The sequence below is a fragment of the Oratosquilla oratoria genome, chromosome 1, assembly GCF_046742065.1.
Source record: "Oratosquilla oratoria isolate Oo_2021 chromosome 1, ASM4674206v1, whole genome shotgun sequence".
In the NCBI taxonomy this organism is placed as follows: domain Eukaryota; kingdom Metazoa; phylum Arthropoda; class Malacostraca; order Stomatopoda; family Squillidae; genus Oratosquilla; species Oratosquilla oratoria.
In genome coordinates this window covers 133,247,471-133,275,145 of record NC_134777.1, presented here as the reverse complement: position 1 = coordinate 133,275,145, position 27,675 = coordinate 133,247,471, and the positions used below count along the sequence as shown (strand labels likewise).

Below are 27,675 nucleotides of genomic sequence, written 5' to 3'. Positions count from 1 at the left end.
AGAAGTAAAGCAAAAGGGAAAGGAGGCAAAGAGGAGAGCAGATGTGAAATGGGGAAAGAGTATGACAGAAAATTTTGAAACTAATAAAAAGATGTTTTGGAAAGAAATTAAGAGAGGAAGAGGAGGCAAATCAAGTAGAGAAGAAAAGATAAAAGGTGCAGATGGAGAGATGATAATGGAAGAGAAGGCAGTAAGGGGAAGATGGGCAGAATATTTTAGGGAGTTGCTAAATGTGAAGGAGGATAGGGAGGGAAAGATAGTTGCAGTGGGAAATGCTAAGAAAATGACCGTGATGAGTGAGGAAAATGGAGAAATAAGGAAGGATGAAGTGAAGGCAGTTGTTAAGATGGATGGATGCCATGCAGAATGTCTAAAAAAAGGAGGTACAGTGATGGTGGACTGGCTGGTGAGGTTATTTAATGTTTGCTGGAGAGAGGGTAGAGTGCCGGAGGACTGGAGGAGTGCCTGTATAGTTCCACTTTACAAGGGGAAAGGGGACAAGTGTGAATGTTGTAGTTTCAGAGGGATTAGCTTGTTAAGTGTAGTTGGGAAGGCTTATGGGAGGATCTTGATTGAGAGGATTAGGAGAGGAACAGAGGGAGTAATTGGTGAGGAACAGTGTGGATTTAGGACGGGTAGAGGTTGTGTAGATCAGATCTTTGTGGTAAGACAAATATGTGAGAAAGCTATAGGAAAGGGGAAGGATGTTTTTTGGGCTTTTATGGATCTGGAAAAGGCTTACGATAGGGTAGACAGAAAGTCACTGTGGGAGGTTATGCAGATATATGGGATAGGAGGAAAGCTTCTAGGAGCTGTCAAGAGTTTTTACAAGAGTAGTAGAGCTTGTGTCAGGATTAGAAATGGAGAGAGTGAGTGGTTTGAGGTAAAGGTGGGACTTCGTCAAGGATGCGTTATGTCGCCCTGGTTGTTCAACTTATACATGGATGGGGTAGTGCGAGAGGTAAATGAAAGGGTAGTGGGTCAGGGATTGGAGATGGTTAAAGAAAATGGAGAAAAGTGGGAGGTGAGCCAGCTGTTGTTTGCTGACGACACTGCGCTTGTGGCAGGATCGGAGGAGGGACTGAGGAAGCTGGTGACAGAGTTTGGGAGAGTATGTGATAGAAGAAAGCTAAAGATAAATGTGGGTAAAAGTAAGGTGATGAGATGTACAAGGGGTGAAAGTGGCAGTAGACTGGAAGTGAGCATTAAGGGAGAGCGACTGGAGGAAGTGGATAGTTTTAGATACTTGGGTGCAAATGTGGCACGAAAAGGTGGAGTGAAGGTGGAGGTAGAATGTAGATTGAGAGAAGCGAGTAAATGCCTTGGTGGATTGAAGAGTGTAATGAGGAATAGACATTTGGGAATGGATGCTAAGAGGAGACTGTATGAAGGAGTGATTGTGCCAACAACACTGTATGGGGCAGAAACATGGAACATAAGAGAGGAAGAGAGAAGGAGTTTGAATGTGTTTGAGATGAGGTGTCTGAGAAGTATGATGGGGGTTACTAGGCTAGATAGAGTGAGAAATGAGGAGGTGACGAGGAGAACAGGGGTGGAAAGGGAGTTGGGAGATAGGGTTGATGAAAGAGTATTAGGATGGTTTGGACACATGGAAAGAATGAGTGAAGAAAGACTAGTAAAAGAGGTATGGAAGGCAGATGTGGAGGGAGTGAACATGAGGGGACTTCCTAGGATGAGGTGGATGGATGGGGTGAAGGGGGCTTTGGGGAAGAGGGGAATGTCTGTTGAGGAAGGACGGGAGAGGACAGAAGACAGGGGTGAATGGAGAATGGTTGTACAGACGCTCCTCTACTTACGTTCATTCGTTTTACGTTTTTTCGATTTTACGTTTGAACTGACTAAAAAAAAAAAAATTAGTGAATTTTTTAGTTTAGCGCGCTCTCCGTAGTTCAAACGATACTTACGCATGACACTGCATCCATTGTTTACATTGCACAAACAACAGACTGAAAGTGCCTTGCCTCCTCCTCCTCCCCTCCTCCACCATCTCAATTTATGTTGCTTGAATTTAATTTATTTGAAATTAATGTTATTATTTTACAATGTTGTGTGTATAATTAATGATTTAGGGGTGTTTTGTAAGATACGGTAATAGAATTTACGGATGTATAGTACAGTAACAACTTACGTTCATTTTCAACTTACGTTCGGCCGTTCGGAATGTAACTAAAACGTAAGTTGAGGAGCGTCTGTATATGGATGATGTGATGCATGAGATGGAATGGGCGGGGGGATGGGGGGGTGAGGTAGTATGTGTGAGCAAAATTTGACGCAGCCCGAAGGGATTTCTCCCCGTCTTCTCCTTTTATGCATGGGGGGACAGAGAGGGGGGTCGCCGATTTAATGAAGCAGCCTTGCTGTGGATGTGCTGTGTCTTGCGACACTGCTTCTGACCCAGGGCAGTGGACAAGGTGCAGGGATGACCCGTCATCCAGGAGGTGCTAAGATGAGAGGGAGGGTGGAGGGGTGTGGAGTGTATTCAGGGATGGAATGGGTGGGAATGATTTTATGCCTTTTCCTTTTTGGTTACCCCCCTTGTAAGGGGGGAAAAGCCTTGGTATATGTATGTATGTACACCATCTTGCCTCTCTTTGCATGTATGATCTGGTAATATTTGTACTTCATTTTTGATTGATGTCCCCTCACCCACTTCTTTGTGGTTTTCTAGTATCTTCTATTTCAAGTCCTCATTCCCAATCACTACTTTAAGTCTGTTTCCTACTTTATGTGTCTTGTTGCTTTCAATTCTGTAGTGGATTTAGTCTGGTCAGATGTCTAATCTTTACTGTTTTTTTAACACCTTGATGACATCTTTGCCTCTTCCATTCCCTCGAATATAATGTTTGATCATATGTATGCCTACTCCCCTTCATCAGCTTTGAACTGTATTACCTGATCCCACATTGCCTCTCTGAACTCATTAGTTTTGTAGTCTGTCTTCTCTTCAAGAAAATCCACTCTGGTATTCATGGATTCCATGTGTTATTCCATTTCAGTTATCTCACCTCCCAGGTCTTTCGAAAAATCTTTTGCCTTGAAGAGGCATTGCACATCTCCTGAGCACAAAATAAAGGGTTTCTTCTGTGACAAAGAATGCTCGTACTTCCTGACATCTCTACACATTCACTGTGAAATCACCTGGAGCATCCCTCACACCCTATCCATTCACATAATTCTTCATTTTCATCTGGCTGATAGAAACACCCTCTGACTCCACCTGGATATTGGTAATCCTCATCATGACTGGTGCTCGTGTCCTGTACCCTTGGTGCAGATCCTTTAATTGACATCGTGTCGGGAGGCTCTGCTTTGTTGATGTGATGGTCTGTTCGTGTTGGTAATCCTGTTACTCGTATTCTACAGTTTTTCTCCCTGTGGTGGTAAATTAGGCAACCACCACCAACACCACCACCACCACCACCACCACCAACTGTGGTGGTAAATTAGGCAAATTAGACCAACTGGAGCAGACCCCCCCCCCCCAACACTAAAAGAACAACGTGAGATTAGGGTGCAAGACAGAATATATATATATATTCTGTCTTGCACCCTAATCTCACGTTGTTGGTGTAGTGTTGGGGGGGGGGGTCTGCTCCAGTTGGTCTCCCCTTCTTGTTGTTGTAGTAACGAGGTATTGATTCTCCCAGTCTGCCCATGTGTGCAGCAACCCCCATTTCTTCGCGTACCTTGTAGTCATAATTCTACGAGACATGTTTTTGATTACTCACTACAGACATGACCAGTGCACCCGCACTGAAAAACACTGCCTCAAATACTTCACCGATATGCCGGAAAATTGTGGAAATAATGGGAACTCCTCTCAAACAGCCCATTAGCTGTTCTGGTTCAGATTTCGGTTCCGTTAACTGTTGTACGGCAAACCTTCCCCATAGAGATGATTGTCCAAGAATTAATTCTTGAACATTTCGCATTCCGTACACTTGTATAGTTGATAAACAAACTACAGCCAGTTTCAGTAAATGCAAGCTGGAAGCCTACAGATGGCTTAGATATATCAGAATTTCATATTGCTAGACAATGTCTTCAAAGTACAACGACACATCCAACGGGCATTTTTTTCCTATGGTTAAATTTCACGCACTTCATGCATAAATCACACTTCATACACTTGTACATCTAACACGTAACAATTATTTCGCTCGTTTTTGGTGATGATATACAGAAATTGTTTAAGAATTAACTCTTAAACTTCCTGCACAATTCGTATTCTATTCACTTGTATAGATGTAATTACTGTAATTACAAGCTGAAGGCTCACGGATGGCTAAGATACATCACAATTTCGCATAGCTATACAACGGCCTCGCAGTATGATGACACATCCAACGGATATTTATTTTTGCAAAGTTAAATTTCACGCACTTCCTACATAAATCACACTTCACACATTTGAATAGTTTATATGTAACAATTACTTCTCTAGTTATCAGAGATTGTGGGCAGAGTGAATGCAAATGATTACGTACTTTCAATATCTAGCAGAGCTACTCGGAGATGTCTGCGCACGGCCACTACCAACACCGATTAGCGCTCTTTGAAGACTTGTCAAGCAATGAAATCAGTCAACAAATGTGAATATAAAGGTTATTTACAATAGATAGATAAGAATGTAAAAATAAAATTTATGTTGGCTTGATTCTTTTATCTTTATTGATATAGCCTATAATTCTACTTTTTACAAATAGGGATTAATTTAAATGGTTGTACGAGTGAATAATAGGGATTACAGTCAAACATATCCTTTATTCTCAGCTTTCCATTACTCACAGGTCGGGCATGGCTGCTACAGATAAAACTTTATTGTCGTTTGATCGCATAGGTAACGAGAAACTACAATATTATGTAGCGTCTACATAAGGGCCCAGTCACACCAAGCTTACGACCTGTTTCCGACCACCGGCGACCAGGTGGTCGCCAGCCAGTTGCAGGTAGTCTTTGGAAGTCGCTGGTAGTCGGTAATAAGATAGATAAATAGATAGATCGACAGGTAGATATCTCACAACACACACTGAATAGTCCCTAGTACATGGATTTTCATCTTATAAACCACATTAAATTTTCCCATTGCAATTTCTTGCACAGGTTTTGTGTCACCGACTGACCGCTTAGGGTTGATTCACACTATCGGTCCGGTCACGCTCCGGTCTCGTTCCGCTCCGGTTCTGAGGTATTCAGGGTTGATTCACACTATCGGTCCGGTCGCGCTTCGCTCTCGGTTCTGAGGTATTCACACTATCGGTCCCCTCTCGTTCCCGTCATCCCCCCTCCCTCGACACCAGTAGAAGTCTTACCATCAGTTACGAAGGATGTGTGACTTTTCTGACGCCGAGTTGGCAATAATCGCTATTGCACTTGATGAAGAAGAAGGAAAACAAAATAGAAAAAGAAAGAAATTGTGGGTTCATCCTATGTTGCAAGATAGGAAGACTGAAGGAGAATTTCATACTCTGTATCCTCGTCTTATTGATGATGAGAGTAAATTCCACAGCTATTTCAGAATGAACAAAGGAACATTTGAGAAAATACTATCCAAAATTGAGGATGACCTGAAATGTACAAGAAGATGCTGCACTTCCTGACACTGATGTGCTTGCACCATACGTTATAGTGGGAGATGAGGCTTTCCCGCTGAAGAGAAATTTGATGAGGCCCTACCCAGGTTCACAGACTGAACATAAGGTAGAGAAGAGGATTTTTAATTATAGATTATCTAGAGCCAGGAGGATAGCTGAGTGCACATTTGGTATTCTAGTGCAAACCTTCAGAATATATTTAAAGAAACTTAAAGCTATGCCTTCTAACGCTAATGCGATCATTACAACAACATGCATACTTCACAATCTGATACACCCAAATGCTGTTGCATTACCAGATACTGTTGTCATGCCTCCATCAAACATAGTACGTCCAATGAGAGGAAGAGGGGGGAAATGCTACAAAGGAGGCTTTTGGCGTGAAAGAAACACTGAAAGATTATTTCAGCTCCCTAGCTGGTTCAATGCCTTGGCAAAAGGATGAAATATAAGTAGACAAACAAACTTGTGTAAGAATATTTGTTGAGTGAGCTAAGGAGATGCATTTCCGCAGTGGATAATAGGTTATTATACATATGGAATTTCTTTCTTCGGTTAATAAAGTGTATTTTTTTTTTCTCTCAGTACCTTGGCAATATGATAAGTATGCAAACATTATTGTATAGGAAAATTGTTTAGTGAGGATAGGAAATGCATTTCCACAGTGGACATTAGGCAATTGTATGGAATTTCTTATCTTCACAACCCAGCTGCCTGCTTATTTCAACACAGCTTCTTCTTTTCGCCACGTTATCACTGTAGTGCAGCGAAGTCAGGTCATACAGCTCTGGTTTACCTTTTGACTAATTCTATTAGCATTTCATCTGAATCCACAAAATTAAAGTAAGTTTTGTAGGTTATATTTTATTCAGTTGGTGCTTATGTATATCCTCGCTGTACGCATTGTCATTGTATCAGTGATAAATAAAAAGAAAACGTATTTTTATAATTTTTCTAACATTCTCATGATCCCATTGTGGTGTTTCCTTTGGATTACCCATGGTTTGGTAGGACAGCAGGTAACACTACTTGCTTATATGAAGGCTGAATCTCGACTGGAGTGGACCAGGACCGTGGTCACGCTCCGGTCTCGCTCCAGTAAAAATATCTTTTGACGGAACCGTGACCGGAGCGAAGCCGGAGCGAGACTGGAGCGAGAGCGCCAGTGTGAATGCTTCCATTGAAATTAATGAGACAATATTGGACCGGACCGAGAGCGGAACGGGAATCAAGCCTTAATTTTTGGTCGAAGGTAGTCGGAAACATGTAAGCTTGGTGTGACTGGGGCTTAAACTCCCCATTCCCCTCCCACGAGAAACCCCTTGTAGGGCTAGACCCGTCAGTTACGGCAAGCTTTTTTTTTTCCGATATTGGGTCACCTCTCTGCCGTAACAGGTCTAGGGAATCGAACTTACGACCACCTGCCCGTGATTTAGACACGGTACCTACTGGGCCACCGCGCTGCCAAACAACTTTTTTGTATCAAAGGGAAGACCAGGTGGTATTCTATATGCAGATTTATTCAACATCTGGAGAGGCAACAATTTCTCCTTAAATTTTGAACCGAAGAAATAATCAAGACATAACTTCCATCGCCATGGTAAAGAGGAAGAAGACAGACACCAAAACCTGCATTCCAACAGGTCTAGACGTGGAATCTGGAAAGTAATAATGCATTTTATTATCAACATCCATAGAGGTGTCAGGATACATTTGATATAAAAAAATATTATATAATTCTGAAAACACAAACACACACACAATTGGATTTTTAAAGATTGGGAAACAACCAGCGGATAACAGAAAGAAGAATGCCAAGTGAAACTGGTTCCAATTTCTTAAATAGGGAAGAAAAAAATAAACTCTGCGGCGGTTCCGAACAGTTCACACATGAACTCAATAGGCGGTGTTTGCTGTCAGGAGTGGCGGTACCCAAAGGAGACCAAGAAAGGAGAGCACCAGGGGGAGAGTGTGCCCTCAGAAAGCTGAGGGTTGCTTCGGAAGGGAATAGAGTTGCCACGCCACTCCTGATTTGAGTGGCGGACTGAGGCCTATGCAAAGAATAGCCGTAGTTCTGCACTCTAACAGGTAGTGGAGGAGGGGGTTTTCTACTACATCTACACAAAGTTTGCAGTGTCCATGATTGTCTTTCCCTGCATATAACACTTGCCTCCCACGACCATATCCAGGGCGTTTACCGTGGAAGATAGATTCCGTCCTTCTACGGCAGGTGGGCTTCGTACCTAGTGACGAGGTAGTGGCATCGTACTGATGCCGAAGTAGCAAAAAGGCTGCTATGGTCGACCCTGACCGCAGATTGATACTATCCTCACATTTCATATTCAAACTCGCTTTCATTCATGATGCTTTGTCTTTGTGTATCTGCGATTAGATACGTGTGCCCATGAGATGCAAAGCACTATTACAAAGATTAACTTGTTCAATTTGGAATGAGGTGCTAGGAACATGGAACACATGAAATTTGGTCATTGCTTTATACTGTATATGTGGTCATACTAAATTAAAGTATTTCCTATTATAAGTTCATGATAATTGTAAACATTAGTTCGTTATATCGATCACAGACCGAGCGGGTTAGAGCGTTGCTATTAGTGGTGGAGGTCGAGGTGACGACAGTTCGAACGCTGCCGGCAGCGATTTGGACTAGGGCATGGTTCATTAAAATTCACGCTACAAAGACCTGTAGAGCGCCACCTTGGCAGAGCGGGACTTAACAAAAAATAAAATAGACTTAAGTTTAACAAATATATCTGATAATGAACCCAGAAGTGTTTATGCAGCTAGGTTATCTTACTTTCAAGTACTAAAAGAGCAGACAGTATTATACTTACTTTTGGGATGTATGATAACTTCCGGAGTTTCCCTGTGCAGTAGTGGTCTTACTAACACGTGGGTCTTCATGCTTGCACAGAAGGGTATGCCACCGACATCAACATGACACGTAATGTTAAGGGGAAGTAGGAGGGATTGAATGCCAAAATGGCGTTTCAGTGCAGTCGAATGATTGGCCGAATAAATATTCAAGGGCCAAACGGTTGAGTCTTGGACTGAAGACGTCCCCCCAGGCGTGAAAAGATACATCATCGATGGTGAAATGAGGGACTGGTAATGCTTCAAATTTTCCATATCTTGCTTAAGACGAGCCAACAAATTATTGTCAGGATACAGTTGCATTAATATGTCCATAGTGAGACGGACAGAGAGACTGGATGAAGAATTGTAAACATGACCAGACTTTGTAGACGGATGGTGAAAGACTCGCATCCACGAACTTTCGGTCTGTAAAAGGAATTTAAATAAGTGGAAAGGTTTGTTCGTTTTGTAGCCGAATTACGATTGTTAATTTCTTAAAATATTCTTTCTACTAAGTTTTCTAAACAATTTGTAAATTTGTTCTCCATTCGTGAACCTTTTCAGTGCCCCCACCTTTGTGATACCACAGGCAGAGCAGTCGATGTCAACAATTAAAAAGAAAAAAGTATACAGTGTCGCTGAGTAGATTAATACAACAATTTGGCGTGCAGCGCACTATCGTCTGCATTTATAATTGGCCCACCCACTGATTGGACAGTGGCTGTGACGAGGAGTACATGTGGCACCTGTCTGTTTATATTGTGATGGTGGGGACAAGACTTTTTTTTTCAAATAATGAATTAGTGAATAATATATATTTTAATCTAGAACAATCACCATCACTGCTACTAGTGTAAAAATCACTTGATGCACACTTTATTTTTAGAAATGTAATGCAAACAAAGAGTGCATGTAGCTTGTGTCTAAATCATCAAATCCTATATGGATATTTGGGAAAATTCTTAACAAATTGTAAACATTGGACTGGTTATGCAGAAGAAAACATTTTCAAACCTCATGCAAATAAAGAAATAACCATATTTTGAGTATGGGTGCTCATCATGCTGCGAATATTCCTAGCAATGATCTAACCTTTACGACAGAACCACTAATATGGAAGGAGATGTAAGCCGTTGGCATGGACTCGTACACAGAACACTTTGGCTGCAGGAGTTGGTCAACTCGATAGATACTCCTCATGTGAGACCAAACGGGACCAAAACTTGGTAAATCTGAAAATAAGTGGGAAAATGAAGATGACACTAATTTTTTTCTATATGTTAATATGTGATTAAAGAAAAAATATTGCACTTATCAACTTTATGTCAATGCGCTATAAATAATAACTATGCTATCACAGTCATCGCCAATGCTTTACAAATTATAATGATTTATTCAACTCAATATATTTCCGACTACTTGCGCGGCGGACCAAGGCAGCAGTCATCGGTGTCACCGAAACTTGGGTAGACAGTACCAAGGTCTAAATAAACAGGTCAGACCGTTTGAATTATTGTGCGCAGCTTCTGACGTCATTAGGCTGGGTCCGTTTTCTCTTTGTGAAACACTGAAGAAAACTGTGAAACGCCAAGGAAGACAGGAACTATAATATTTTATATATTATATATATATATATATATATATATATATATATATATATATATATATATATATATTATATATCATATATATTATATATTCATATATATAGACAGGAACTATAATATTTTATTCTATATTTGTCAGAATATAACTAATTGCGTGAAGCGGTGCGAGCGAAGGCAACAACATACCCGAACGACGCACCAGCTTCAACTGACAGCTATAGGACCCGCGAACCCCACTTTGAACAGCCAGGTGACGTTCACGGGCCCGCTGCGCCAACTCCCTCGAAATTCGGTCGGAAGTGGTTAGACCTGTTATTCCTTAGATCTTGGACAGTACCATCTCCGACTCGGAAATTGCGATTCCGGGTTATAGTGTTGTGCGTAATGATAGAAAGAGGACCGGAGGAGGGGTTTGTACTTACATATGTAACGACTTAGCATTCAGCCCCCGTACAGACCAAGATCTAAGGAATAACAGGTCTAACCACTTCCGACCGAATTTCGAGGGAGTTGGCGCAGCGGGCCCGTGAACGTCACCTGGCTGTTCAAAGTGGGGTTCGCGGGTCCTATAGCTGTCAGTTGAAGCTGGTGCGTCGTTCGGGTATGTTGTTGCCTTCGCTCGCACCGCTCCACGCAATTAGTTATATTCTGACAAATATTATATAAAATATATATATATAAATATATATAAAATATTATAGTTCCTGTCTATATATATGAATATATAATATACATAATATATATATATATATATATATATATATATATATATATAATATAAAATATTATAGTTCCTGTCTTCCTTGGCGTTTCACAGTTTTCTTCAAAGAGAAAACGGACCCAGCCTAATGACGTCAGAAGCTGCGCACAATAATTAAAACGGTCTGACCTGTTTATTTAGACCTTGGTACAGACCTTATGAGTAACGATGGGCTCGAAGCTGTGTGGATAGAAATATTGTTACCCAAATCGCATCCCATCTTATGCGGGGTCTGTTACAGACCACCAAAACAGATGTCCTTCTATAGCGCATTAGAATCCACCTGTTTCAATCGAGTCAATATGCATGACCTAGAAATTATTATCCTAGGTGATTTTAATACGAATCTGGCAAGTACAAATAATAACCTTATTAAGGCAATGAGAAACTTGCTAATATCTCATGGCCTGACACAACTGATTGACGAACCCACTAGAATAACAGGCACATCTAGGTCCATCATAGATCTTATCCTGGTCTCCGATCGTAACAAGATAACGCAGTCTGGTGCTTGTGATTATGGTCTTAGTGACCACAAGCTCATATATTGTACTAGGAAAGCTAGGAAGACGATTTTCAACAAGCACAACACAGTGAAGCTTCGTTCCATGAAGCATTACTCACGAGAACAGTTTGTAGATGAACTGGGTAGGACAGACTGGTCGCCAGTTCTAAATTGTACCGATGTTTATAAGGCTTGGTCTAATTTTAAGTACACATTTCTTACTATTATAGATAGAGTAGCGCCTCTCAAAGAGATACGAATAAAACAGAGGACGGAGCCATGGATGACTAAAGAAATACTGGGTTTAATTAGAGATAGAGACAGATTTATTGCCAGATTTAGGAAAAGTGGAAATCAGGAGGACTATAATGGCTTTCTGTACTATAGGAATCAGGTGAATTATTGGAAGGATAAAGCCAAAGCTGATTATTGTACTAAGATGGTGCACCAGAACAAACACGATCCAAGGAAGCTTTGGCAAACATTGAAGACCCTAGAAGTTCACACAAAGCCTAGTAACAAAGTAGACAGGATAGGACTCTTGATAAACGGTGAGCTCAACTCTGATAGGAACACCATAGCCAATCACTTCAACACCTTTTTCACAACCATTGCCACAAAACTAGTTAAATCCCTCCCTACAGGTTCTGGGAAGTTTGGGCTGAGGTACGTTCAGGAGTATTATAAGGACAAGTCCTCAAAGTATTTCAAACTGCATAAGACCACTCAAAAAGAAGTGTTTAAATTACTGGCTAGCATAAGTGCCAATAAGGCTACAGGGTTAGATGACATTCCTGCGAGGTTTGTTAAGGATGGAGCCTCAATTATTACTCCCCCAATAACCCACATAATAAATTTGTCTATTGGTTCAGGATTTATCCCAAGCGACATGAAAAGGGCTCGGGTAACACCTCTTTACAAGAAAAACGCAAAAACTGAGGCAGGTAACTACAGGCCTGTTTCAATTCTAGGTATTATTTCGAAGGTCTTGGAACGTACCGTATACAACCAGTTAGATACCTACCTCAGGGAACGTAATCTACTATACGGTATGCAATCTGGTTTTAGAACGAACTACTCAACAGACACCAGCTTAATATACCTTTACGATCTGATAAAACAGGAATGCGACAGAGGTAATTACACGGGTTTAGTCTTGTTGGATCTTTAAAAGGCATTTGATACAGTGGACCATGATATTCTATTAAAAAAAACTTCAGGCATTAGGAGTGGCGAATATTGGCTGGTTCAAGTCCTACCTTACAGGTCGCAATCAACTAGTACAGGTAAATGAAGCCCGCTCAGATGACAGAGAGATAACTTGTGGTGTACCACAAGGTTCAATTCTAGGACCGCTGCTGTTCCTGATCTATATTAACGACATGCCAGGTGCGGTGAACTGTAAGTTACTGCTATTTGCAGACGACTCCGCTCTAATTGTCTATTTAGACCCGGTTGAAGTAGAGGAGAAACTGAGTGTCGAACTGTCATCGGTCCAGGACTGGCTCATAGATAATAGGCTGTCATTACACCTCGGTAAAACGGAAAGTATTGTCTTCGCATCCATACCAAACCTCAGGAAACGCAGCGATGTACAGGTCAGATGTGGGGTTAATGTCTTAGAGTCAAAACAAGAAGTAACCTATCTTGGAATACCCTTAGATCAGTCCCTCTCAGGGAATGCTATAACAGATAAGATTGTTTCCAAGTGTTCACATAAGGTCAAATTTTTGTACAGAAAAGCCAGAAATTTTGATCTGGAAACAAAGAAGCTTCTGGTCTCAGCCCTGTTACAACATCACTTCGATTACGCTTGTAGCTCTTGGTACAGTAGTCTGAGCAGAAAAAACCAGTCCCGGCTACAGGTTACACAGAATAAGATAATTAGATTCATACTAAACCTACCTCAACGTAGTCATATTGGTATTGAAGAATTTAGCAAGGTAGGAATGTTACCAGTAAAATATCGTGTCCAGCAGCTGAAACTAAACCAGGTTTACAATGTCATTCATAATTCTGCTCCCTCATATGTGAGCTGTAATTTTACATTATCGGCTGAGAACCGAACCCGGAACAGTCAAGAGTCTCTTATCGTACCTCATGCAGGTCCCTTCACCAAAAACAGTTTTCACTTCACAGGTGCTCAACTATGGAACTCACTACCTGTGTCCATTAAGAAGACAAATAGCAAGGTTACCTTCAAGAAAAAAGTCAAGGGTTACTATATGTCTCAGCTATGGACAGAGAACAGCCTTGATTTTGTGTACTACTAGCTTAGTGAGGGATATCTGAATCCATGAGTAATACCATCCATATCTGCGTTCACTCATAACTGTTTCTGACCTCCCCTCTCCCCCTTTTTTCAGAAGTTTAGTTAAGCATAACAATGATTGATGTTTACAAACTGGTTTCCACCTTTGTTTTGCCAGTCATAATATGGCATATGCCTCAGGTAGGTTCCGAGAACAGTTATGATCTGACCTCTTTCCTCATTCTCCTTGTTGTTTTACTCATTCGAGTACTGGTCCCCTGTACCCTACCTCTGGTGCTTCAGGTTATAATGTACTACTCATAGTAATTGCCCACTCCGTCCTGAGATTCAGGTAAAATGTTAGATTTAATTAATAGGTAACCCTAGCTGCAGTGTAGGATTCACTATAACTACATGTTGTTACAGATGTTGAATATTGTAGTATATCATTAATGGTCCTACTCTGATATAGTACTCATACATGTTGATACAGATGTAGAAAAATGCAATATATTATTAATGGTACTACTCCGATATAGTACTCACTCATACTGTTTTGTTACAGTTTAACATTATTTTGTTGTTCCTTTGATTAATGCAAGGTTCTTTTTGGATGGTGCTCAAATATTCGGACTCAATGTTCCTATGTGTACAAACATTTCAGTAATATTAGCAAATCTATAACAATGTTTACGTGTCATATGTGTACTGACTGGTATTACTCATGAGTGTCTCTGGTCCCCTCAACCCCCTATGTATGTTTGTCCGTGTGACTTAATGTAGAAAAATTACCTGATGAGGACCACAATGGAAATAAGCGTCCATGCTTTTTGTGTTATCCTCGGCAATTTACATTTATTATTTCGAACTATGTGTTCTTGTCATTATTTGCACTTCATGTACATTGATTTATTGCCAAATAAAGTCTATCTATCTATCTATCTATCTATTCAAAAAATGGCAAAAAGAAAACAAAAATGGAGGATCAACAATCAAATACCCTTTATAGAATCCAAGTCTAGGCCGGTGAAGAAGGCACCAGGGAAAAGTTACAGATCCTCTCGATTCAATGCAAGGCATATTAAAAAAAAAAAATCTAACGTAGCGTGGAAGAAGGTATGGACTCCAAAATTAAGTTTGAAAAATAGTGATCGTTAAAATAGTGGTAAAACGAAGAAATAATATTGCTCATAGAAAATGTAGGCTTATTATCATAAAAGTGTAAGTTAATGTGGCGGTCAAGAAGGTTATTTGTGAATATTAATGAAATAGCCACAACAAACGCGGTTGGGGAGAAAATGATAAACGAGGGAGCAGAAAGCGGGATAAATACCGTATGAGGTCAGTTAAAAAAAGAGAGAAAAAAATATGACACGTGAATACTTCTCTTTATGATGTCTTAAATAAACGAAAACGTTCGGTCTGTCTACGTTTCTTATTTACCAGCTTTTTTTTCTGCATATATATGTGTATATATATATATATATATATATATATATATATATATATATATATATATATATATATATATATATATATATATATATATTGTTTATAATTTGTCTTGTCTTGTACAACACCATAGGTCTCGCCAAAATCCGTTGGGGGGGGGGGGGACAATTTGTATAAAAAAAAAAAAAAAAAAAATCCATATATGTTGTACAACAGTATAGGTTTCGTCAAAATCCCTCGAACAGGATGACTGAGAAAGTTAGAAAATCACGACTGGGGCATCTTTTTACGGAAATTGCATTGACGACCACATAAATGTTCGTGAACAGATATATATTTCAGGGTCACATAAAGTCGTCTCCCCCCCCCCCCCATGAGATCCCACCTGAAGAATTGTCACACCAGTACGCCAAATATCAACAGTGGAATAAAGATTAGGTTAGGTTGAATAAGGGTTATGCTTATTGTCATCAACTTATACAACCGAAGAATCGTAAACCCAGGATGGTCCTCATGAAGAACCATCCTAGGATAGCCCCCATGAAGAATTGTCACCCTGTCGACGTCTGGGGTGACGATTCTTCATATGATCCGATTTTCATAACCCTCCTACTAAGGACATATTTTATTTTATTAAAGCTAAAGAATAGTAGGCAAAAGGCATAGTTCCAGCACAAGATTTTAAGAACAGATTGATAGGTGGGAATAGAACCGTTTGCCCAAGCAGGAAGTTAGCACAGAAGCAGTTTATTTTCAGAACGACAATATAGTATGTTTTTTATGTATAAAGAAGCAAGGAAGAATTATTAGTGGTATAAAAAAAGACAGGTAGCAGGAGTTTCTGCACTTCACTCCGACGTGATTGCGGATACCAACCTCCTAAGGCTTGATTCACACTATCGGTCCGGTCCAATATTGTCTCATTAATTTCAGTGGAAGCATTCACACTGGCGCTCTCGCTCTGCTCTCGCTCCGGTTTCGCTCCGGTCACGGTTCCGTCAAAAGATATTTTTACTGGACCGTGAGCGGACCGTGAGCGCCAGTGTGAACTCAGTTGCCACGGTCCTGCTCCTCCTGCTCCACTCCAGTCGAGATTTAGCCTTCATATAAGCAAGTAGTGTTACCTTCTGTCCTACCAAACCATGAATAATCCAAAGAAAACACCACAATGGGATCATGAGAAAGTTAGAAAAATTATAAAAATACGTTTTCTTTTTATTTATCACTGATACAATGACAATGCGTACAGCGAGGATATACAGAAGCACCAACTGAATAAAATATAACCTACAAAACTTACTTTAATTTTGTGGATTCAGATGAAATGCTAATAGAATTAGTCAAAAGGTAAACCAGAGCTGTATGACCTGACTTCGCTGCACTACAGTGATAACGTGGCGAAAAGAAGAAGCTGTGTTGAAATAAGCAGGCAGCTGGGTTGTGAAGGTAAGAAATTCCATACAATAGCCTAATGTCCACTGTGGAAATGCATTTCCTATCCTCACTAAACAATTTTCCTATACAATAATGTTTGCATACTTATAATATTGCCAATGTACTGAGAAAAAAAATACATTTTATTAACCGAAGAAAGAAATTCCATATGTATAATAACAGCCTATTATCCACTGCGGAAATGCATCTCCTTAGCTCACTCAACAAATATTCCTACACAAGTTTGTTTGTCTACTTATATCTTATCATTTTGCCAAGGCATTGAACCAGCTGGGGAGCTGAAATAATCTTTCAGTGTTTCACGCCAAAAGCCTCCTTTGTAGCATTTCCCCCTCTTCCTCTCTTTGGACGTACTATGTTTGATGGAGGCATGACAACAGTATTTGGTAATGCAACAGCATTTGGGTGTATCAGATTGTGAAGTATGCATGTTGTTGTAATGATTGCATGAGCGTTAGAAGGCATAGCTTTAAGTTTCTTTAAATATATTCTGAAGGTTTGCACTAGAATACCAAATGTGCACTCATCCTCCTGGCTCTAGATAATCTATAATTAAAAATCCTCTTCTCTACCTTATGTTCAGTCTGTGAACCTGGGTAGGGCCTCATCAAATTTCTCTTCAGCGGGAAAGCCTCATCTCCCACTATAACGTATGGTGCAAGCACATCAGTGCCAGAAAGTGCAGCATCTTCTGGTACATTTCAGGTCATCCTCAATTTTGGATAGTATTTTCTCAAATGTTCTTTTGTTCATTCTGAAATAGCTGTGGCATTTACTCTCATCATCAATAAGACGAGGATGCAGAGTATGAAATTCTCCTTCAGTCTTCCTATCTTGCAACATAGGATGAACCCACAATCTCTTTCTTTTTCTATTTTTTTCCTTCTTCTTCTTCATCAAGTGCAATAGCGATTATTGCCAACTCGGCGTCAGAAAAGTCACACATCCTTCGTAACTGATGGTAAGACTTCTACTGGTGTCGAGGGAGGGGCAATGACGGGAGCGAGAGCGGAGCGAGAGCAGACCGTACGTGTGAATACCTCAGAACCGAGAGCGGAGCGCGACCGGACCGATAGTGTGAATCAACCCTAATGGTATTTCTCAGAACTATTTTTACCATTCACTTCATCATTAACCCTTTGGTGGATAAAGATCACCAGCATCAACGATTGAAAGTGCCTGATTGTAACAAGAACGATATGAACTTAAACCTAAATGAAGGAGAAGGTTAGAAAGAAATCAAGCGATCTAAAAGATGGTGTTTACAATTCTAAATCGCACCTACAACTTCCAACGCTGCAGACATGGTAGATTGGTGAAAAAAGGGTTCATCACTCATTGCTTCACAGCTGTATTTCCCTGCAGTTTCTTTACTTACATTAAACAAAGAAACGCCATACTCATTTGATACTCCAACCTGAAAAGAAGGTACAATGATGTAATGGATATTTCCTTCACTCTGATGTCAATGGCCAAGACATTTAAGGTAAACCTGATTTTTCTTCTTTATCTACAAAAATACGTATTTGCACTTTACAGACTGCTCTATATTACCCTGCCCCATCACTGCATAGGGACAACATAATTTGAATCCCCATACACTCTGTCAGCACATCATCATGGTCCTAGAAAGTATTTGGCAACATAGACGAGGTGTCGTTTACGTCCACTTTAGTTACATGATTAGCATTCTGAAAACCCAATATATCAAACTAAGCTTGGAATGTATACATGAAGCAGGTTGTAATGAAACTTTAAAAAGACCAGACACACTGAAATATAGATATAGTTTTGTTAAAGTGTAACCAGGGTAGAGAATTTGGAGGTAAGTATAATAATTTGTTGTAAGATTCAAAGGCAATTTCAATCTGAAAGAAGCTGAATGACAAGACTAAAATACACAATTTCCTAATTAGAGCAATGTATATATATATATATATATATATATATATATATGTATGTATGTATGTATGTATATATGATTTGGATGATGGAGAACATAAACACAGAGGAAGGCTCGGAATCCTAAACACTAACGTTTCGTTCGCGTAGAACTTCTTCAGAGAGTGTACCGAAAACTGAAATTTTCGGATACTTGGAAAAGGTCGTTTTTCTGGCGTGTTCTAGAATTAAAATACTAGTTTGTTTAGCTAAATTGATAAACCCTCCTCGATGGTTCGATGGATCCTTAGTTGAAATATGTGCTGATTCTGCAATTCTTCTAGTGAATTTATCAAAGCCTTTATGTGGCACTTCAGCTTCTCTCCAGTTTTTGTAAATTATCTAATTTTTCCGCATGAACTACTAAAGAATTAGATGTCCTATGTGCTTTTATGTCGTTTTTATGTTCATAAATTCTTTTATCTAATCCCCTTGATGACTCGCCATAATATGCCATTGAGCAACTATTGCACGGAATTTTGTATACGACACTGTTTTCGGAATTAGTTCTCTTTTCGGAAGTCTTTACCAAATCACCTATTCTCTTATTAGTTATTTTAGCTATGTTTATACCTGTTTTTTTTTTATATTTGTCTATTATTGGTGAAGTTTCTGAGCCAGGTACTGATACAAAATTGGTAGTATTTCTATAATTTCTCTCTTTCCACGATTATAATATTTATTGCTTTTCTTTTTGTTCTCCTCAACATTCCCTCTGGGTATCCAAGTTTGTCAAAGGTTTTCATAATATAATCAAATTCGTCTTCTAGGTCTTCTTTGCTACAGATTCGTAGTGCCCTGAGAAAAAAGCCTATTACTATACCACTCTTTATCCTATCATCATGTGTGGAGAAGTAATGTACCAAATCCTCTTTGTTTCCTTTCTGTGTACTGAGAAAGTCACAGTTTTTCCTACTCGTCGTATTAATGTATCGAGGAAGGGCAATTACCCATTTTATTCCTCTTCTACGGTGAACTGAATATCGCTGTTGACCACGTTAAGCATTCTCACTTTATTATTTACATTGGTGTTTTCGGGGATGATAGCGAGGACGTCGTCTACATATCTGAACCAGTGTGATCCTCTACCATTAATTCTGATAAAGTTTTCTTTTTCCAGTAACTCCACATATAGAGAGGCCATCACTGCACTTGAAGGACTACCTATAGCGAGACCTCTGTGTTGTTCATACTCGTCACCATTAAACGTAAACGCACCGAAATTTACGCATAAATCTATCAATTTTATATAATCTTGTTTTCTTACGGGTAGGTCAGCATCGTTCATATCTTTTATTACTCTCTTTACTGCCTCTAACACACCGACAGTAGAAACATTTGTAAATAAAGCCTTAACATCATAGCTTACTAACTTTTTCCCCGTGAAATCTAAATCCTTTAGTCTTGTCAAAAGATCGTTAGAATTTTTCAAATGTGTATTATTGATCGAGCCCATTGCGATTTTCAGTTCACCGTAGAAGAGGAACAAAATGGACAATTGCCCTTCCTCGATACATTAATACGAGTAGGAAAAACTGTGACTTTTTCAGTATACAGAAAGGAAACAAACAAAGAGGATTTGGTACATTACTTCTCCACACATGAAGGTAGGACAAGAGTGGTATAGTAATAGGCTTTTTTCTCAGGGCACTACGAATCTGTAGCAAAGAAGACCTAGAAGACGAATTTGATTATATTATGAAAACCTTTGACAAACTTGGATACCCAGAGGGAATGTTGAGGAGAACAAAAAGAAAAGCAATAAATATTTATAATCGTGGAAAGAGAGAAATTATAGAAATACTACCAATTTTATATCAGTACCTGGCTCAGAAACTTTACCAATAATGGACAATTATTTAACAAAAACAGGTATAAACATAGCTAAAATAACTAATAAGAGAATAGGTGATTTGGCAAAGACTTTCGAAAAGAGAACCAATTCCGAAAACAGTGCCGTATACAAAATTCAGTGCAATAGTTGCTCAATGGCATATTATGGCGAGTCATCAAGGGGATTAGATAAAAGAATTTATGAACATAAAAACGACATAAAAGCACATAGGACATCTAATTCTTTAGTAGTTCATGCGAAAAAAAATCGATCATTTACCAAACTGGAGAGAAGCTAAAGTGCTACATAAAGGCTTTGATAAATTCACTAGAAGAATTGTAGAATCAGCATATATTTCAACAATCCATCGAACCATCGAGGGTTTATCAATTTAGCTAAACAAACTAGTATTTTAATTCTAGAACACGCTAGAAATACGACCTTACCCAAGTATCCGACAAGATGATTAAGTTTAGTACATAAACTTCAATTACAATTTTCCGTACACTCTCTAAAGAAGTTCTACGCGAAACGTTAGAGTGTTTACGGTTCCAAAGCCTTCCTCTGTGTTTATGTTCGCCATCATCCAAATCATTTGTCTAAAATACTTATCAATATATATATATATATATATATATATATATATATATAATATGGCTACCACTTATTCTGTGTGAAGCTAATTTAGTAAGTAGTCTTTCGTATGGGGCGGTATCAAAAGCTTTTGCAAAGTCTAGATATATTAAATCTATATTATTTCTTTTGTCATAATTCGAGAAGACTGTGTTGTAGAATTCGAGTAAGTCACGCAAGAACGTTTCCTTCTGAATCCATGCTGGCTATCATTTATCGGTTACTTTCTAAAGGATGTTCGATAGCATTTCTGATGATAGTTTCCATAGTTTTTCCTACGATTAAAGTCAAGCTTATAGACCTGTACTTATTTTGTTTCTTTTTGTCACCTTTTTTGAAAATGGTAGTAACGTCAGCTAACTTCCATTCTCTTGGGACATCTCCGGATATGACGGATTTCTTTAAAACAATTTCTAATGGAACAACAATCTCATTTTTTATTTCCTTCAAGATTCTTAGATGCCAACGGCCAGGCCTGGTGTTTTATTAATTTTGAGTTTTTCTATACACCTTTTATTTATTTTTATTTAATATTATTATTATTATTTACCGTAGTAAGTTCACCCTAGACTTTTCACATGTTTCAGTTTGGAGTTCACTTTGAGGTGTTTTGTTTACGAATACTGAGCTAAATTAGTTGTTTAAAATATCACACACTCTTTCATTTGAATATTCAAGTTGACCGTCAGCAGATAATAGTGGACCAATATGATTCCTAATAATAAATATTGGTATACTCAAGTAGGATATTTTCTTAAAAGTATACGAAGTTCAAAGCTATGGCACAATCTGGTTCTGTTTTTTGTGTTATGAAGAGCACCACCGGTGGCATACTATCTAGTAAATTGTAATTTATTTTCTTCCCAAACTAGGAAGAATACATTTGACGATGTTGTTTATTTGTTTTTCTTAATTACTGTAAATCTTACCTGTACATGCACTCCAGAGACACTGTGTACAACCTTGACTCTGGGTTTAGTAGTAACGGCAAAGAATTCTGTGCCGTTCTTGCGCCAGCGCAGAGAATACAATGGAGAACCACTTCCAGCCGACCAGACGCATCTCAGTCGAGCCACTTTACCAACTATAGCTGGCTGTGGTACCTCTATCTTCTGGACCACCACACACCAGACTGCAATTATTTACACTAATTAATGACCTATGAGAATAAGATATGGTGCTAATAGAAAATAAGTACTGAAGATGTAAATGTGCACTTTGTTTCGGGTTTTTCCTTTCCCAGTGGACACTCGTGTGTGTGTGTGTGTGTGTGTGTGTATTCACCTTGGTCTTTGGATCACGTGTTAGACTCGTGATCGACAGCTATTTCCATCCCCCGGAAGAGTGCTCAGAGCTCGTATGACCGATCTATGGGTAATGCTATGACTTTTCACACACACACATACACACCCAAACTCCCCGCCCACGAGAGTCAGAGTAACGACCCGAAGCACAACGATACCGAAATAATTTCGGCCCTGGGCAGGATTCGAACCAGGTACTGCGAGCACCACCGTGCTTCCCAGTCCAGCGCTCTACCAACCGCGCCACCGAGTCGTACTAGTGTGTGTGTGTGTGTGTGTGTGTATGTGTGTGTCTTTACCTGACCATATTTACCTGTTTGTAATATTCTTGTTAGCCTTTTCCTTCACATGGCTTATTTCCTTATTTTCTTTTTCAGCTGTGCAACCTATCATTCTATGGCCACTACCTGTATTTACTTTATCTATAATCATATTGCTAACGCTGCTGCTAGGATATCCTAAATTCTGTTTCTTTCTTTGTTGCTTCATCTATTATTTCCAAATCCATTTACGACCTACAAGTTTTTGGGAGGAAACATTCCAATATTCTCACGTTGCAGTTCTCTACAACATTGACCAACATCTCGGCCTTGTCATTTCTCTCACCTAGTTTAAACTTCCTTCCCACTTTAGCATTGAAGTCACCGATTACCAACGACTTTTTAACTGTATTCTGATATTTATTTTACAGAAAGACTCAATTTCATCATCCGAACTCTGTGAAGTTGGCGCATAAACCTGAATGATTTCTAGAGTGTATATTTTACAAAGCTTGTTTACAAACCAAGCTCCTGTATCTCTCAGGTACCAATGAACTTCACAACGTTACCAGCAACCTCTCTATTGATCAAGAATCATCTCCACTGTATCTTCACTTCTCCTTACATTTATAGCAGAAGTAGTGACTATCTTGTAGCTGCATCAGCTTTTCTTCCTCAATTCGGGCTTCACCCAGTTCTACGATGCCCCACACTTCCAACGACTCTCCCCAGTTTGAGGTCTCCTGATAGGGTTCTTATGCTGTAGGTGTAGATCCTCATGTTGTTCAGGTTGCCTCATGCCAAGACTTAGGTCTGCATGGACAGTGCTTACTCGCATTCAGTGGCACACTGGACGAAAGCACAGTTAGCGATGCGGTTGGACGATGATCCAATAGGAACGCCCATAGAGGTGTTAGCTGTGACTGCCATTCTCTCCAGGTGTGAGTAGAGACAACCCTCCGAAACGTGGAAAGAGTCAATAGTTAACACATATGGTCGCGCGCACAAATACACACATCCGCGAACACATGTACAACACCGAGCCTTTCATCTGACATGTCAAGGAAGACCTGCCGATGACGGCCTCCTGCTCGGTCAGAGACCCTCGGTGAGTAGTTGAGTATGAACAACGAGGTTCAGTTCATCTCCGAGAGCACAACAAAGGAGGACCCTATGTCATCGCTCGACATGCTGGGGAAAATTACCTTAGTCCTCCATCACAAAGCAATGGTTCGTCAGTCCGTCTCGGAGAGCACGTGGGAAAGCCGTTGTAGAATAATTCATCCGTGAAATGTTGTCAAGGCGCCTCTCTCAATGTATTATTTGATGACTACCTTTTAGTTATATATATATATTATTGGCTACTTGTTATTGTGGCAAAGTAGCATGCAGTTTATACTTTAGGGTCTATATGGGGCGCCCCTACGAACCAGAGCCACACATCATTTTGTCTATGATAGAGGAAAACTTCATAGAGAAATGATAACACTTTTATACTACGACTGTCCCTCCATTAAGCTGTCCCCCAACCCCTTGCTGCTGTCCTGTACCATTTCTCTGAGTATTCATTTTCTGCTGTGGGGGAATTCCCTGTGGTGGGGGAAAAGAATACTGCCACCAAGTATTTCCACTTGGATCGTAAGAGGCGAGAAGAAAGGGACGGGGAGTGGGACTAGGCATCCTTCTCCTTGTAGCCACACAGGGGACATTCCTAAACGAAAAAGTAAAGGCATAAGAGGGTCTGGGAGTTTTCGGACCAGCACCCTAAGGTTTGGGTCTTTTAATGTGCGCGGATGTGGTACAGATGAGAGTAAAAGGGAAGAGATAGGTAGTATGTTTGTGAGAAGAAAGATGGATGTGTTGGCTTTGAGTGAAACTAAGTTGAAAGGGAAGGGTGAGTGTAAGTTTGGGAGTGTAAGTGGGAGGGAAGGGCTGGCTATTCTAGTAGGTGAAGAGATAGGTAAACGTGTAGTGGAGTGGAAGGAGGTTTCCTCAATGATAATGTGGATGAAGGTGAAACTGGGAAAGGAGACGTGGGTTTTTGTAAGTGCATATGGGCCTGGCAGTGAGAAGAGTGTAGAAGAAAGGGAGGCCTTTTGGATAGATTTAAATAAGTGCATAGAGGATTTAGGGAGAAATGTCAACGTAATAGTACTGGGAGACCTTAATGCTAGGGTAGGAAATGGTCCAACTGATGGAGTGGTTGGGAAATGTGGAGTTCCAGGAAAGAATTGTAGTGGAGAGTTGATGGTGGAAATGTGTCTAGAGAGTTGATGATAGCAAATATAGTGTTTCGGAAGAAAGTCAAGCATAAGTACACATGGGAGAGGGTGGTGGATGGAAGGGTGGTAGATAGAGCGTTGATGGATTATGAAGTGGTAAATAGGACTATGATAGGAAGAGTTAAGGATGTACATGTGCTAAGGGGAGAGAGTGGGGGAATATCAGATCATTTTTTGGTGGAAGGTAAGTTGAGAGTGGAGGATAGATGGAGAAAGAGGAAAGGGACAAAAGGTAGGGAGGTGCTTAGAGTGAACTCTTTAAATGAAAAGGAAAAGGAGAAGGAGTACAAGAAGAAGCTGAAGGAGTGGGAGGGAGCGAAGGATAGAGTAGAGTTAGGTGTGGAGCAGGAATGGGGATGGTTGAAGGAGGGAGTCACAAAATGTGCAAGGATGGTCTGTGGAACAAGAAGGACAGGAGGAAATAGAAGGAAGGGTAGTGAATGGTGGGGTGAGGAAATGAAGAAGGTTGTAGAAGAGAAGAAGCGAGCTTTCACAGATTGGTGACCAATCAGGACGAGGGAGTCATATGAGAAGTACAAAGAAAAGAAAAGTAAAGCAAAAGGTAAAGGAGGCAAAGAGGAGAGCAGATGTGAAGTGGGGTAAGAGCATGACAGAAAATTTTGAAAGTAATAAAAAGATGTTTTGGAAAGAAATTAAGAGAGGAAGAGGAGGCGAATCAAGTAGAGAAGAAAAGGTAAAAGGTGCAGATGGAGAGATGATAATGGAAGAGAAGGCAATAAGGGGAAGATGGGCAGAATATTTTAGGGAGTTACTAAATGTGAAGGAGGATAGGGAGAGAAAGATAGTTGCAGTGGGAAATGCTAAGAAAATGACCGTGATGAGTGAGGAAAATGAAGGAGAAATAAGCAAGGATGAAGTGAAGGCAGTTGTTAAGATGATGAAAGCAGGTAAGGCACCTGGTCTGGATGGATGCCATGCACAATGTCTAAAAAAAAGGAGGTACAGTGATGGTGGACTGGCTGGTGAGGTTATTTAATGTTTGCTGGAGAGAGGGTAGAGTGCCGGAGGACTGGAGGAGTGCCTGTATAGTTCCACTTTACAAGGGAAAAGGGGACAAGTGTGAATGTAGTAGTTTCAGATGGATTAGCTTGTTAAGTGTAGTTGGGAAGGCTTATGGGAGGATTTTGATTGAGAGGATTAGGAGAGGAACAGAGGGAGTAATTGGTGAGGAACAGTGTGGATTTAGGACGAGTAGAGGTTGTGTAGATCAGATCTTTGTGGTAAGACAAATATGTGAGAAAGCTATAGGAAAGGGGAAGGGTGTTTTTTGGGCTTTTATGGACCTGGAAAAGGCTTACGATAGGGTAGACAGAAAGGCACTGTGGGAGGTTATGCAGATATATGGAATAGGAGGAAAGCTTCTGGCTGTCAAGAGTTTTTATGAGAGTAGTAGAGCTTGTGTCAGGATTAGAAATGGAGAGAGTGAGTGGTTCGAGGTAAAGGTGGGGCTTCGTCAAGGATGCGTTATGTCGCCCTGGCTGTTCAACTTATACATGGATGGGGTAGTGCGAGGGATAAATGAAAGGGTAGTGGGTCAGGGATTGGAGATGGTTAAAGAAAATGGAGAAAAGTGGGAGGTGAGCCAGCTGTTGTTTGCTGACGACACTGCACTTGTGGCAGGATCGGAGGAGGGATTGAGGAAGTTGGTGACAGAGTTTGGGAGAGTATGTGATAGAAGAAAGCTAAAGATAAATGTGGGCAAAAGTAAGGTGATGAGGTGTACAAGGGGTGAAAGTGGCAGTAGACTGGAAGTGAGCATTAAGGGAGAGCGACTGGAGGAAGTGGATAGTTTTAGATACTTGGGTGCAAATGTGGCACGAAAAGGTGGAGTGAAGGTGGAGGTAGAATGTAGATTGAGAGAAGCGAGTAAATGCCTTGGTGGATTGAAGAGTGTAATGAGGAATAGACATTTGGGAATGGATGCTAAGAGGAGACTGTATGAAGGAGTGATTGTGCCAACAGCACTGTATGGGGCAGAAACATGGAACATAAGAGAGGAAGAGAGAAGGAGTTTGAATGTGTTTGAGATGAGGTGTCTGAGAAGTATGATGGGGGTTACTAGGCTAGATAGAGTGAGAAATGAGGAGGTGAGGAGGAGAACAGGGGTGGAAAGGGAGTTGGGAGATAGGGTTGATGAAATAGTATTAGGATGGTTTGGACACATGGAAAGAATGAGTGAAGAAAGACTAGTAAAAGAGGTATGGAAGGCAGATGTGGAGGGAGTGAACATGAGGGGACGTCCTAGGATGAGGTGGATGGATGGGGTGAAGGGGGCTTTGGGGAAGAGGGGAATGTCTGTTGAGGAAGGACGGGAGAGGACAGAAGATAGGGGTGAATGGAGAATGGTTGTATATGGATGATGTTGTGATGCATGAGGTGGAATGGACGGGGGGGATGGGGGGTGAGGTAGTATGTGAGCAAAATTTGACGCAGCCCGAAGGGATTTCTCCCCGTCTTCTCCTTTTATGCATGGGGGAACGGAGAGGGGGGTCGCCGATTTAATGAAGCGGCCTTGCTGTGGATGTGCTGTGTCTGGCGACACTGCTTCTGTCACAGGGCAGTGGACAAGGTGCAGGGATGACCCGTCATCCAAGAGGTGCTAAGATAAGAGGGAGGGTGGAGGGGTGTGGAGTGTATTCAGGGATGGAATGGGTGGGAATGATTTTATGCCTTTTCCTTTTTGGCTACCTCCCTTGTAAGGGGGAAAAAGCCTTGGTATATGTATGTATGTATTTTTATCATTATTATTTTTCTTTATCTTTATTATTATTATTACTATTATTATTATTATCATTTCTTTAATGATAATAGTAGTAATACTAATGATTAAAGAAAATGGAGAAAAGTGGGAGGTGAGCCAGCTGTTGTTTGCTGACGACAC

The 27,675-nt window shown here is 40.3% G+C and overlaps 1 protein-coding gene across 1 annotated transcript in view; it reads right to left on the bottom strand.

Annotated features, from left to right (window-relative positions):
* Window positions 1–6,697: 6,697 nt before the first annotated feature.
* The window catches only part of LOC143027129 (uncharacterized), a 23,991-nt gene continuing 3,013 nt past the window's right edge, over window positions 6,698–27,675 (bottom strand). The window contains exons 2-6 of the mRNA XM_076188164.1: window positions 21,857–22,059; window positions 17,801–17,936; window positions 9,582–9,721; window positions 8,468–8,915; window positions 6,698–7,273 (exon numbers count right to left, since the gene is read on the bottom strand). Coding sequence (XP_076044279.1) covers window positions 7,191–7,273; window positions 8,468–8,915; window positions 9,582–9,721; window positions 17,801–17,936; window positions 21,857–22,059 — 1,010 coding nt within the window. The 3' untranslated portion in view covers window positions 6,698–7,190. The remainder of the gene's footprint in view (window positions 7,274–8,467; window positions 8,916–9,581; window positions 9,722–17,800; window positions 17,937–21,856; window positions 22,060–27,675) is intronic.